This window comes from Hemicordylus capensis, chromosome 4, assembly GCF_027244095.1.
Source record: "Hemicordylus capensis ecotype Gifberg chromosome 4, rHemCap1.1.pri, whole genome shotgun sequence".
In the NCBI taxonomy this organism is placed as follows: domain Eukaryota; kingdom Metazoa; phylum Chordata; class Lepidosauria; order Squamata; family Cordylidae; genus Hemicordylus; species Hemicordylus capensis.
The window spans coordinates 125,136,589-125,150,906 of record NC_069660.1 but is presented as its reverse complement, the minus strand read 5'-3'; the positions used below and the strand labels follow the sequence as shown (position 1 = coordinate 125,150,906).

General features: G+C 42.8%; 1 protein-coding gene and 1 non-coding gene across 10 annotated transcripts in view; both read left to right on the top strand.

Moving 5' to 3' along the window:
• LOC128324836 (divergent protein kinase domain 1A) overlaps nucleotides 1–14,318 on the top strand; it is a 182,537-nt gene that overhangs the window by 58,390 nt on the left and 109,829 nt on the right. For 5 of the 9 annotated variants that reach the window (XR_008307121.1, XR_008307120.1, XM_053249920.1 and 2 more), the window contains exon 1: nucleotides 9,412–9,428. The exons of 1 other annotated variant lie outside the window; for it this stretch is intronic. Coding sequence is in view for 1 of the 8 variants with exons in the window: in XM_053249917.1 (XP_053105892.1) it covers nucleotides 3,565–3,600 (36 nt within the window). In the remaining 7 variants the exon portion in view is untranslated. Of the gene's footprint in view, nucleotides 1–3,328; nucleotides 3,601–9,410; nucleotides 9,429–9,510; nucleotides 9,780–14,318 lie in introns of those variants that run through there. 3 more of the 9 variants (XM_053249917.1, XR_008307122.1, XM_053249919.1) reach the window with 3 other exon arrangements.
• Nucleotides 7,288–7,389, top strand: LOC128325537 (U6 spliceosomal RNA). The gene has a single exon (XR_008307517.1). It is a non-coding gene; the product is annotated as a U6 spliceosomal RNA (small nuclear RNA).

The window sequence follows — 14,318 nt, the reverse complement described above, 5'->3', positions numbered from 1 at the left end:
GTTTGAAGTAACACAAAATGCAGGAACAGTAACAAGCCCTCCCACAGAGACCATAGCAACAGTGCAGCACTATTATGAATCATAGTGCTCCTGCAAGTAGTGCAGCACATCCACCAATCACACTGTTGCATCTATGCTGTCCCTCCACCAATCATGAAGTTGCATCAGTGCTGTACCCTTTACTAGTCATGATGTTATATCCATGTCTGACGTCCACCAATTGTGATGTTGCATCTGTACCCATCTTAATGTTACATCCCTATTATACCTGTTAGTAGAATAAGGAACAACCACCACCCCATAACAGGCTTTCTGTCCCTTTAGCCCAGGGTCAAGAAATACTTCTTCAGAAGTTGCCAAGTGCTTCTTCTGATACTGCTTCCTCCCCAAACCTGTCCCTCTGCATTCAGTATTTTCAGTTCGTCACAATGCACCCCAAGTAAAGAAATTACCATTTTGAAAAGGATAAACATGTTCTTAACATACAGTTAAGGTCACTGAAGCAAAACTAGAACAAATAACCCGGTTACCTGATGGAATAACTACTACCCACATGGAGCTGCTGTCAATACCAAGTCTCCACAGCTCTATAGCCAATGTGATCCAAGCAGATCAAAACAAATATTTATGAGACTTGGCATGTAGTAAACCCTAATTCTGAGCCGAAAAGTGCAGAGGCAATAGAAGACCTATTGGGTGCAGTATTATCAGCATTGTCTATTTGTAAGCATTGATACCACAGTAGGGCTCAAATCAAACTTGTTACAAAGTTAACTTGTTGCCTATAGGGAACAACTTCAAAGCAACCTTTTGAAGTCATCTACACAAGCAAAAACTGTGTTCTACCCAGGTTTGAGAGCTGTGTGTGCTTCCAATTTTCAGTTGTATGGGTGCAAACAACTAGATGGGAGGAGAGAGAAGTGATTGTGTGTGGAAGCAAGGTAGGAGGGAAAGCTGGCTGACTCGGGCCGTTTTGATCTTGATTATGTCTTCCCCCCAAATTTGCAAAAGGTGTGCTGCATGCAAAGGCATCATGCCTTCTTCGGATGGCCATGCAGACTGTCTTATCTGTCTGAGGGATGGCCACCACACCAGCCAGAGTTTGCCTTTTGTTTAAGAACAAAAAAACCTCAGCTCAATAGAGAGTTACATTTAAAAGCTTCTCTCTACGGAAATATTTTGTGTCCTGGGACTCCAAGACTGAGCCAGACGTCGCCACTGAGAACCTCAGTGCCTAGCCTTTCAACACCATCGACATCCACCTCAGTGTCATCTCGCTCAGCTCCTACCTTGCTTCCACACAGTTACTTCTCTCTCCTCCTACCTAGTTGTTTGCACCCACACAACTGAAAATTAGAAGCATGCACAGCTCCCAAACCTGGGTAGAACACAGTTTTCACTTGTGTGAATGACCTCATTACCGATTGGTTCTACGTGCAAGTGTCCAAAGCAGGTGGAACTTGGGGAGGGCTTGTGGGTCCTTCCTGGTAGCCCATGTGTGCATTTTGTGTGGAAGGAGGTGTGAAATGGCTTCCATGGAATCATCTTGACATTCCTGCTGTCACCACATGACACATTGATTGGTCATTGTGTTTGGTGCCTTCCATGCATGGTGCTGTCCATGCTGCGGTGCCTTCCATGCATGGATAATGTGGAGGTATGGTTGTGTATTGATTGGTAGCTTCCATGCATGGGTATTTGGGGCTATTGCTGCATGCTAACTCGTGCTTTCAATGCATCACAACTAAGGGCATCACCATGAGCTGATTGGTGTCTTCCATAGATGCCTAACACAACAGATGCATGACTGAGTGACATAGTGAGGGTTGGGTGGTGTTTGTTTCCATTGCAATTATTGTGCTTTCAGTTTTGCTCGTGAAGGAGCATGGAATCCTGATATACTGGTGCTGACCCCAGAACAGAGGTCATCAACATATCATCAGGACGACGATGACTACTATTTTTATACTACTTTTCAATGAAATGTGGTTTACACTGAAAAGAAGGTTTCTTCTTGTCCCCCAAGCACTAGAAGCACTAGAGGAGTGCCCTTCTTTTGCACATGTAATACACAAGAGCAGCTACAGAAAAGTGGCTCCCCACACACACACACCCTCCCCATTTCTGTTTCAAAAATCTAATATGGGGGGCACAGCTTTCCCACCCATAAGTGCCCTTTGCCCCTTCTGTGCCTCACCCCCTTTTTTCTGGTGCCAGTTAAGGAGTTCTAACCCCTTCATATGGAATGTGTAAAATTTACATTAACCCTGTTTAATTTTTTTTTTAAGTATCTGAAAGAAAACCAGAGGCACTGTGGTGTAATGGTTAGAGTGGCAAGGAGACCCAGGAGCAAGGAGACCCAAGTTTTAATCCCTACTCAGCTCTGAAGCTCACTGCGTGACCCCAGGCCAGTCACTGTCTCTCAACTCAAGCTACATCACAGGGTTGTTGTGGAGACAACATGGGAGAGGTGGATAACTTTGTGTGCCATTCCTTGAAAAAAGTGCAGGATAGCCATGCAGCTAATAATAACAACAGAAGTTCAAATATTTTATTATTATTATTTTATTATAATAGCACAAGGGCATCAAGGAATATGAATAAGCTTTCCACCGGAATAGGCATATTGTAGGTATTTAGACTGCAGTCCTGTAAATGCTTACTTGGGTGCTAATTTCATTTAACACAGTAGAGGCTGATGTGGAAAGAAGAGGTTCAAGCTACAAATTGAAGCATGTAATTTAACAAGGGCTACAATCCTGTCCACACTTACCTAGGAGTAAGGCCCATTAAATACCCTAAGACTTACTTATTTCTCAGTAAATATGCATAGGATTAGGCTGAACAATACCCACCAGAATCACACACCACAAAGCATGACACTACTTTATTCAATTAGAAACAAACATAATGCAATAAAAGCATAAAAGCCTCTTCTACCCTTTTCTAAATAAACTTAATTGTAAATGGATTTCAATCACACAATTAACTGTTATTTCTAAAAAACCCAATAAGATTAAATTGTTTCAAAGAGTATGTCAAAATACAGCCTATTCTTAAGAATTTTTATTGAGAAATAAAGTCCTACTGAATTCAGTGGGGAAGTTCACATTCAAGTAAGTGAATATATGTGACTGCAGCCTGCCATGCAGCTAATTGTATGCATGTCTACTCAGGAGCAAAGTCCACTGAGTCCCCATTCATCCCTTGCAATCCTAGGCATGTCTACTCAGAATCAAGTCCCTTTGAGGTCCACATGACTGACCCCAAAACAGGTGTGTACTTTCAAATATATATATTACAGTCTCAAGTATGTAACTTTTGAAAAGCTGTTCTTTCTCTTATATTCCAAGGTCAGGCACAATCCACCTAAAGTAATACTGTATTGAATGGAACACTAGGGAAGGATTATATAAGAAGAATTCACCAGCATTACTGGCTCTACCTCTTAGAGGGAGTTACAAATGTAAGCCAGGCCCCCTTTTCTTCTTCTCCCCCACCCCCTTGCTTTCTCTATCCTTTCCTTTCTTGTTTTCTGTGCTTGAAGATAGACTTGCATATAGAATGGATATGGTCTCCAGACGTCGAAGTTTTAAGCAGGTAAACACAAAATATTTCTAAAAATAGTTTTCTTCGTTAAAGTAACTACAATTAAAAAAATGTGTTTTTCTGTTTAACAAATACTGTTGTTGGTATAAACTATATAGTACTAAAGGTTCTGTGGAGTGATTAAAAATTAACTCTTTTAAAAGTCCCCCCCTCCTCCTCAAAATGGTACTGGTATAACTGTAAGCATCACCAACTAGGACAAGTTTAGGACCAAGTGGGGAGCCACCTATATAGTTCTGAACTTTGTCTTATGTTACTACTCTGGTTGCAGTTTTGTATAATACATTACATGTTTTTAGAATACATTCTGTCCTGGTCCACTGCTGTTCCCTAAGCTATCTCTAGTCTCTGCTTGTTATATAGGCCAACTCGATAATGATGAAATGGGAGGAACATCCCACAGTTTGCTTGTTTGGGTTTTTATAATGACTTCTTTAATTATAGCCATAGGCCAATATAATTTGTTTTTCTTAAATAACAAGAACAACTTATTCTTCAGTTGAGATTAGCTTAGCTTGTATTTCTGTAGTGTATTTCATAAAATATGATGAATCCAACCTGTTACATAGTAACCCAGATTGAAACATTGAAATGCTTCCTTGATATGAAGTCATGTCCTGTCCTTTAGGAATTTACTTAGCAATGATAAAAAGCCTTTTTTGACATGGGATCTGTATTGTTTTGGCAATAAACCACCAAGCTGCACAATGAATTAAAGAATTATGACTGTTTAATTATCTATCTCTGACTGATTACAGTGAAACAACTTTTCACAGCTAAAGCCTGAATACAGATGCCTTTTGGAGATACTGAGGGAAATATCAAATGTATAATTTAATAAATATATTACATTCATCACACCCATAATATTTTCTCTTAATTCCCTAGCACAGAAGCTTATTGGAATCGAACTAACTGTAATATCAAATACTTTAATTAGAGTTATCACACTTTTATGGTCTCCTCCTCCTGTGACTTTCACAGTAACTCTAACTGCCGACAATAGTGTGTGATATGAACATATTCCAGCAAATGAAAATTGTGGTGTTAGACACAAGTGGGCCAAATTATTTTTTTCTGATACCTTTTCTTTAATGTATGGTCTCTCTGAATTAGCCCTCATTGGGCTAATGGTTGAAAAGTTAGTTGAATAATTTACCAGTTAAATTGGTTAAAGCTTACAGTACTAATAAGAATCAGATTGGAGATGATCATGGTATCTGGACGAAATACTCTGCTTGTAGATTAAATAACAAAGACGCCATTACCATTTTGAAGACTATCACATGTATTGTGGCATATATTTTTGTGGCTTGAACCATAACCAACTTACGCAGATGTATGTAATAGTGGACTCTGGCTCATGAAAGCTCATGGTAACTTGGTTGCATTTGCTACGAAGTCTAATATGACTACTCCTTGGAATGTGGATGTCTCCTAAAAAGTATGTTCAGTGAGAAATCTTGTGTTAATGTGTCAGGACCATTTCATGTCAGTACAAATAAACTATAAATGTTTATTATCCTCCAATATTGTTTTTCTTGTTGTGGTTGTTGTTCTGATTTTTCCTGCCCTCACCCCGCCCCCCCTTTTTAAATTAAAGGGAGCAACTGTGTGGAGAAGGGGTGGTGGTGAAGTTTAATAGGAGTGGGGAATGAAGACCACAAGGTTAGTACTGGAGCTAGTTTTATAACTAAAAGATAAAATCTCCCCTCCCCCACAAAATTGCCCTCATATGTTATCCCAGTATAAGGGGAAAGATCAGTGGGTGCTGTTTCCAGTTTTCTCTCTCTCTTTTTTTTTTTTAATCTGTGTATGGAATGTGGGCAGTATTATCAAGGTAGTGTGTGCACACATGCATTCAGAGTGGAGCCTTCCTGATTCAACCTTAGCAGAAATTTTAAAAAATGTGTGTGCATGCACATGTGTGCACGCTTTGGAGGAAACACTGTTTTACCTCATGTGGTAAAGTTGCACCAGTTGGATGTCTGCCTGTCATGCCTAAAACTCCTGGGCCCTCTGGTGCTTACAAGGAATTCAGTAGCCCTTTCTGCTTATGAGATTGGGAATTATAAAAGCAGATTAGAGCTCTGAGGCCTATCAGTTCTGAGATAAAATGAAGGGCCCCTGTCAAATAGAAGCAGTAACACTACAACTGCTGTTAAGCAGTTGAGGCCTACATGATATAGACTAGAGGAACAAACCCAATTTACCTCCGAGACCCAAGTTAAATCATAGTCAAGTGAAATAATGTTTCCCCTTTTTTCCCCAAAAGATTTCACCTAACCTGACAGAAATTATTCTCAGCTTGTTATTAGAGTGAAAAGACCAAAAAAGCAGAAAACAAGCACTATTCACCCCCATTTTTCCCCACACAGTCTCTCCCCCCTTTTTAAGGGGGAGAAAAATCAAAAATATTTCCCTCTATATTGGCATGACATATAAGAGCGTAATATTTTTGGAAGGGGGAGTTTGTTTGTTTTTAGTTATGGAACCAGCTCTAATACAAACCTTATGGTCTTCACTCCCCTCATCTCCACTCTAACATAATCTTCATTGTAAGCAAAGAAATTTGTGATCATACAAATGGCAGATTTCCCAAATTTCCTTTTTACAAATCATTTTTCAGTCCTTTTCAGCAATCGGTGCAAAACACTGGTCCACACAACTCAGTCATTTTTCCCCACACAGATCAGAAGCCTGCAGGGAGGTTGAGCACTGTTGATGTCATAATCACCTCAGCCAATGGAGAGTGTTTTGTTCTGCCAGAGAAATTATTATTATTATTACATTTATATCCTGCTTTTCCTGCAAGGAGCCCAGAGCGGTGTACTACACACTTGCGTTTTCTCCTCACAACAACCCTGTGAAGTAGGCTAGGCTGAGAGAGACATGACTGGCCCAGAGTCACCCAGCTAGTATCATGGCTGAATGGGGATTTGAACCTGGGTCTCCCCGGTCCTAGTCCAGTCCTCTAGCCACTGAATCTTTAAACAAACTACTTCACGTATGACATTAAAAATTGCAACACTGCCTAATAGTGAGCTGCTTAATGGATTAAAACTACTAAAAATGCTAAATGAGATTTAGGAGACATCCCTATTTTGCTCATAGATTACTGATGTAATGAAATCTAAGTTGCCCACTAAAATGACCTTGTTAAAGTGTAGAGACCCTCTGCTGTTATGTTATTATGTCTACTGATCCTTTATCTTTTGCCTTTCCCTTGGGGAGCAAGAGCTACTTAAAGCGTAGCACCTGTATTAAAATGTGGATGACTTGTTTAGTGTCATCATAGACTGTAAGACAAATGAGACTGCTGCTAGAGTGCGTGTGGTACTGGATGGCACCCGGATTTTAGATGCTCAATAAGTAACAACGAACTATAGATTAAATCATATTTTAGAACAGGGACACTTTGCATTTCTAGAAGCTGTCCAAGGTTGTCCAAGCATCCTTTGGGTAAAAACCTGTGGATGAGGGGCAGAGTGGAGGATGATCTAGAGGTGATATTTTGCTACTGCAGCAGACACAATATTGATAATCACTGCAAAAGTAGCAATGAAAACAGGGCTGTATATACATGTCCTGCAGAAACCCTGATAGTGAGAGTTGCCAGGTGTATGTGTATATATGTGTGTGTGTGTGTACACACACACACACACACACACACACACCTCTCACTTTGGTGACAAACATACTAAAGTTGGAACAATACAGAGATGAGCATGGCCCTTGTGCAAGAATGACACACAAATTTGTGAAGTGTTATCATGAGCATCCTCAGGACTTTTTCGGGGGGGGGCAGTTACCTTGGAGTAAGTAAGCCCCATTGAATTCAATGGGGCTGGCTCAGTCTGGGGGAAGCAACAGCCTCCCCTTGCCCCCCTGTTTGCACATAAAGTGTTACATATTTTGGGAGATGGGGGCCATAGCTCACTAGTAGGGCATCTGCTTTGCATGCAGAAGGTCCCAATCTCCATCCCTGGCATCTCCAGGAAGGGCTGGGAAAGACTCCTCCCTGTAAACTTGGAGAGCTGTTGCTAGTCAGTGTAGACAATAGAGCTAGATGACCAATGGTCTGACTTGGTATTAAGGCAGCTTCCTATTATAATAAACATTGTCAAAATGGAGCAAGTTTTGGCACTGTTTGAATACTACCATACTGCAGGATCTCTCTCTCTAGGTAAGGTGTTTATTTTATGTGTTTGTATTTATATCCTGCTCTTCCTCCAAGGTGCCCAGAGCAGTGTACATGGTTATTTTTGTCCTCACAAAAACCCTGTGAGGTAGGTTAGATTGTGAGATACGTGGCTGGCCCAGAGTCACCCAGTGAGTTTAATGGCTAAATGGGGATTTCAACTCAAGTCTCCCTGGTCCTAGTCCAACACATTAACCACTACACCACTTTGACTGTATGCTATGAAAGGTAAGCAGTTCACCTTTCATGGTGTCTTTGTTTTTAGCACTGCCTTTTGTACATTTCCTAATTCTTGTGAGATGTCTTATTGTGAATTTTCCTGTCCATAGTATCTAATGGTGTAGTCAGCCAGTAATTTACCCAGAAGGCTGTTTATAGAAGGGAGGTGGCAGATGCTGGTTTTAAAATCTCTCCCCTTCCCCCACAAAGCCTACAACCAAGTTCTGTTGCTACAGAAGCTGTTTTTCATGCTTCTTGGCTTTTGGATTGGCACATTGGCAAGCCAAATGTAATCTTCCAGGCCAGGGTCTGGATTTGACCCAAGGGCCCAGCCACAGGTTGCTCATCACTAATCCCAAGGCTGCTTGAGGGCCTGTGAATACTCTGATCATGAGAACTGATCATGAACTGCCAGGTCTTCCAAAAGTGACTCTCTTCTGTCTTTACTACGCAACTTTCTATAAAATTCCACTCCTGTGCATGTTGAATCTGAATTTCCTCTGAGTTCAATCAAATTTATCCCCCTATAAGCATGCAATTGATGTTATGCAGCCTGCTCCCATACATATTTACTTGGATTACAGTCTTGTGCACAATTACTTGAGGGCAAACCCCATGAAACACAGTGCAACTTATTTCCAAGTACATATGCATCCAGCTTCACAGTGGCTAACTCTCAAGTATGCATAGGATTGCAGCCTTATAGGTTGGGTGGGATGGGTTGGTATGTGATGGGTTCCTTAAGCTCCTGTTAAATTTGCATGAGAGTGGACTCAAAAGTCCTCTGATTTGTCAGGAACAGGCCTGGCCAAACCCAACTGGCAGTGCAGAGCCTTCTTAGGGCTTAAAAATTCCAGCTCTCATAGTGTCCCCCTTCTAACTATGAGAGGTTGGGATTGAAGTGAAAGTATCCATTCACTGGAGAAGGGAGAGTAGGGATGGAGTGAAAGCTCACCAGGGGAACAGGAGGCAATTGAAGGAGACAACTCTTCTTCCATGCCCACCTTGTTTCCTCTTCTGAAGAAGAAATTAAGGCCCTTTCCTCACCGCCTTGCACTCAACAGGGGAGGCAGGGCGGGAAGAGAACTCTTTATTTATTCAAATTTGTAGACTGCCCCAAACTTCTGTCTCTGGGCGGTTTACAACAAGATAAAACAGATTAAAAACGAAAACCTTAAAACAACTTAAAACCACAGTTCAATTTAAAAGATTGGGCCAAAAAACTAGAGACCTTTTAAAAAAATGGTCAGATCTATTTTAATACAGGGAAGCAAAACGGCTTGAGACGGCTACGGTGTGTGTGTGAGAGAGAGAGAGAGAGAGAGAGACCGACTTTCAGAATTCTATGCATCCTTGCTCCGAAGCAAGTCCCGCTGAGTTCCATGGGGCTTCTTCTCAAGTAAGTGCGTGCCTGGAATTGCCGCCTGGGTGTCCCCCCCGCCCCGCGTCAAGTCGTGAGGGGTCGACTTCTCTCACTCGACGGCAGAGGGGCCTTATGTGGCGTGTGCGCCTGCGCGCGGGTCTCTTCAAGGGACGTGGCCCGGTTTCTTGAAGCTGGAGGAATAACGCAGCGGGCCCCAGAGGCGGGGTGGGGTGAGGGAGGGAGAAAGAAAGAAAGAAAGGACGGACGAGGAGAAAGGCGGGACGCTGCTCGGGCAGGGAGCTCCGAGGAAGCAGCCGCGGCGGCTCCGGGCCGGGCTGCACAGGAAACTGATGTTTGCACCTCACCTCCCCGGCAAACGCTTCCAAGGTGAGCGAGGGGACCGGGTGGGGAGGCGGGCGGCCGTCAGGAGGACGGTCTCCTGCGCTGGCCCGCACTTCTGTGTAGCCCAGTCCCTGTGTGAGCACGGAGGCAGGCAGCCCTATCGAGGCAGCAGCCCCTTCAGATGTCGGTGGAGTGCGGAGACCTTGACCGGGAGGTGGCGGGGGGGGGTGGGGAGGGTTCAGGGACCCGCGTCCTGGACTGACAGCGGCATCCCCCATGCCCAGGCGTATTCTCCCTCTGCCTGATCTTGCTGCTTCCCTCCCTTTCTGGTGGCTTGGGGAAGAGAGCTCTTTCTTCACTCCTACCACCCCCAGTTGGGACTGGCTGCAAAATCTCCGCAGTAGAGAACAGATTGGGACGGGACGGGGTGTGTGTGTGTGTGTGTGCTCTATCGCCAAGCTGCTAAGTGATTTCGTCGGGGTAGCCCTTGACTTCCTCCTCCTCCTCCTCTCGCCCACGATCAGCCGGATTTCCTCTCTGTGGCAACGAGGAGACCGTGGGGAGTGCCCTCTGTGTTTGTAGAGGTTTCTCCTCTCGTTCCTATCGTGAGCAGCACCGGCTCAAAAAGCGGAGGCGGCGACCCTCTTTTCTACCTTGGCTGAGCTACAGGTTGATGGTGTATATGTTAAGCATGCAAGGCTTCATTTGATTCCAGGCTCAGCCCTGAAACCTGTTGTCATCAGTGCAGTTATCTAGCCTGGAATATGGCAGGCAGGAGTGTCCCTGAGTGTGTACAGAGTGACTTTCCCTAATTGCATAGTAGTTGTCTGCAGTCTCCATATGTGGGGTTGGAGGGTAAGGCCTTTAAGGCCAGACTCCAGCTGTGACAGGAGCTTATTGTAGGGGCAACCTTCCTCTCCCCACGCCAAGAATTGAGTGGGTTGAATTCCTGGCAGAGGCCCTCGTCTGTCTATCTATCTAACACTTATATCTTGCTCTTCCTCAGAGCGAGGAAGTACATGTTTGTCTTTATTTTTATTCTCACAACAACCCTGTGAGGTAGGTTAGGCTGAGAGATACATGACTGGCCCAGAGTCACTAAGTGAATTTCATGGCTGAATGGGGATTTGAACTTGGGTCTTCCCAGTCCTAGTCCAACACTCTAGCCACTATGTATGCTGGCTTTCTTAATCTGCCCTGGGTTTGTAGGGGTTCATGCTTTCACCTACCCCACTGCTCCGCCATCCCAGATATATTTGAGAAGAAGATTAGGAAGAGCTGGTCTCTTTTAATAAAAACAGTTTCTGTATTTTGTCTGTGGAGTTTTGTGAGGATGTTGAAGGTTTCCTAGGTTAGTGTTCCAGTCTATAAATCTTGCATGCAATAGTAAGCTACACACTTACAAAATTGTGTGCGTAGGAGGATCTGTGTATTCTCTCCTGCAAGCAGATGGTTGGGATGGGAAGGGAGAAGAGCTCAGAAGGGTGGGCCTCAAACTCTGAGTTCAGGAAGCATGAGACGGTAAAAACTTGGAGGAGGCAGCTGTGTTCATGGCTGCAGCAAACAAAGTCTTGTGGTGTTTTGGTCTAACACATTTACTGCAGCATGAGCTTTTAGTTTTGCTTCTGTAAACTGGTTAATATTTAAAGTGCCACAAGGCTCTTATTGTAACTTGTTTTGGAAAAGATGCCTTAGAAACATATTCTGCTTTGCTTGATTCAACTCCCCGATAGTGAGGCTGATCTATTTTTGCTGTTAAAGGAATAGAAGGCCTTTGACAACCTGCTGGAGTTCTAACTTATAGGAAGCTGTGGGATAACAGCAGGTTTTATTATTGATACTGCTCATTCACATAAGAAGATATTCCATTACAGTTGTAGTGTAACAAAAGAGATCCTGTTGATAAACATGAATATTGCTTAAGGGAGTGGATTACCTGTCAGAGAGTTATTTGGGGTCAGTATCCTTTAAGTGGGGTAGAAGGTGTTCATTTGAATGTGTTGCTTTTGGTAGGCTTGAGTGCACCTTACTGCATAGAATCAGTCTTCCTGAAATGCAGTTGGCTAGAGTGCTGGACTAGGACCGGGGAGACCCGAGTTCAAATCCCCATTCAGCCATGATACTAGCTGGGTGACTCTGGGCCAGTCACGTATCTCTCAGCCTAACCTACTTCACAGGGTTGTTGTGAGGAGAAACTCAAGTATGTAGTACACCGCTCTGGGCTCCTTGGAGGAAGAGCGGGATATAAAATGTAAAATATTATTATTATTATTATTATTAATATTATTAATATTATTATTAATAATAATAATAATACTTGAAAGGTATCCACTGATGTTCCATCAGCAGAGTGTCTTGAGGTGCTCATTGATCACATTTTTGTATGCCCCCCACCACCATGGGAGTGTTTTTAGGAAGGGTTTTTCTTCTTCTTCCAGTAATGGAAACACAGATTTCTCTGTTTAACTTTTCTTGAGTCTTTATTTTAGTGGCTCAAAATAGATATTAGCTTAGAAGAAAGACCTTTTTCTATGACTTTTAGAAGGCAAAGTCTTTTATGGCTATTGTGCAATTCAGACAAGTTGGATATTTTCTAATTGACCTGTTCTGTCCAGGAGACCAGAATGCTTGTTGGGCTTGCATAGGAATATTATAATTTTATCATGGAATTGTGATTGAGCCAAAGCTCACTTCCTGTAAAAAGTGTTTTCTCTAACAATTTTTTCCCCTTAAATCAGCTATTGTTATACTTGGCATGTTGTAAGTCATACAAGGACAGCTTTCCAGGAAGTTTAGTTTGCTTATGGAAGGAGTTAATGTTTCCTGAAAATTCACCTCAAAAGAGCTTGTGGTAGCTTTTCTAAGAGAATAAATGAGGTTGAAGCAAGAGTGCACAACTCAAACCAGTCAGAGGATCATTCTTACATTTTTTAACTAATTCATGAGGGCTACATTGCTACAACTGGTGCCAGTGCTTATACTGTACTGCTGAATCCATGTGAAGGGCAATGCATCTGCAGAAATTCTTCGAGCCCATTCCCATTTTCAGTGGGCCTTGAAAAAGTGGGCTTAGTTGTTCTCACAAATATGTGGGAAAACACTGTGAAAATGGGTATTTGGAACCCCCCTCCCCCACCACAGTAACAAGAATAGTGGAAGCAGGCTACAATCCTATTGTATGAGGCCTGTTGTAAAGAGATGATCACAGCAATCACAGCAACACTGACCTTGAGGAGAAAAAACACAGATCTTGCTGTAGCTGAACAATTCTTGTTCGCTAGGTTAAAAACGGTCATCTGGGAAGTATAACCTTCACAGGATGGAAAAGACTACGAACCAATGTAAACATTATGTCAAAAGATCCATAATTGATCTTCTGGTGGTGGTGTGTTTTCTGAATGCAGCTGTGATGAGGGTTGCTAACTTGATTAGGGAAGCAGCACAGAATTTGAGGATGCTTAACCATTTATGTGCACACAATTTTCCTGATCCTCTGGGGGCAGGGAGGTGTCTGTATCATGCCTCAATCTATTTCCTCTCCCCCGGAGCAAATAGTGACTGGAGAAGAGGTGGAATTAGAACATGCTGTGTGAAAGAAAAGGTTCCCCTCACATACTGATTCCTTGATCAAATTAGTAGCTTTCTCTCTTGTGTGTGACTGCATTTAGTTAAAAAAAAACATACCCAAACATCTAGAGATCAGTAATCATTTCTCAGCATAACATGTAGTTTGTCCCTAAGGAAGCCAGACCCTTTTTGCAGACTAATATAATTTCTGTTGACTATAGGTGAAATTTTACTTGTGTGTCACTATTTTTAGCCTACTTTCCAGTAGGCTTATGAGATCACCTGGCATTCTGTGTGTCTATCTGTGTGGTCCCCTCACCCTCGCCCCGCCATCAACTTCGCAACACCTGGACCAGTATGAACCAAATTGGTTACAGTTGTAGGGACACCTCAATGGCATAGTTTGTGATGATGCCATCCACCCCAATCCAAGATGGTGGACGCATGAATGTTTGAGGCGTAAGTGGGCTAACTTGTGGACTGTCTAACTGATTTGAACCAAATTAGGTACAGTTGTAGTGAGTGACACACAGGGACACCTCAGTGGTATAGTTTGTGATGATGTTATCCACCCCGATCCAAGAAGGCGGAGGCATAAACCTTTGAGGCACAAGTGAGCTAACTTTACACCATTAAAAGTAATCGTGTATTACATATTTCCTCTTGATCCAGTTTCCACACTTTCTCTGTGTATGGATGTGCTTTTATTGAGGTGTAGTGTAACATTGTTAAGGGGATATTAAGGGTTGAATTAGGTGTGTTCTGTGAGGAGTCACACAGCTTTTTCACTGCTGTCGTGATCCAGGACTGCTTTTCCACTGCTGATGAAGTGGAGCTTGTATTCCACTAGATAAACTTTAACTTCTAAAAGAGAACTGCCACCAGCAGAAAATAAAATTGAGTTTGAGATAATTTGAACACAAGTTCAATTAAAACCAGTGGGACCGAGTTAGACCCATTCCGAGTACATGTGGTCAGGGCTGGATACATCTGTGGTCCGCCTTGTAGAGACTGTTT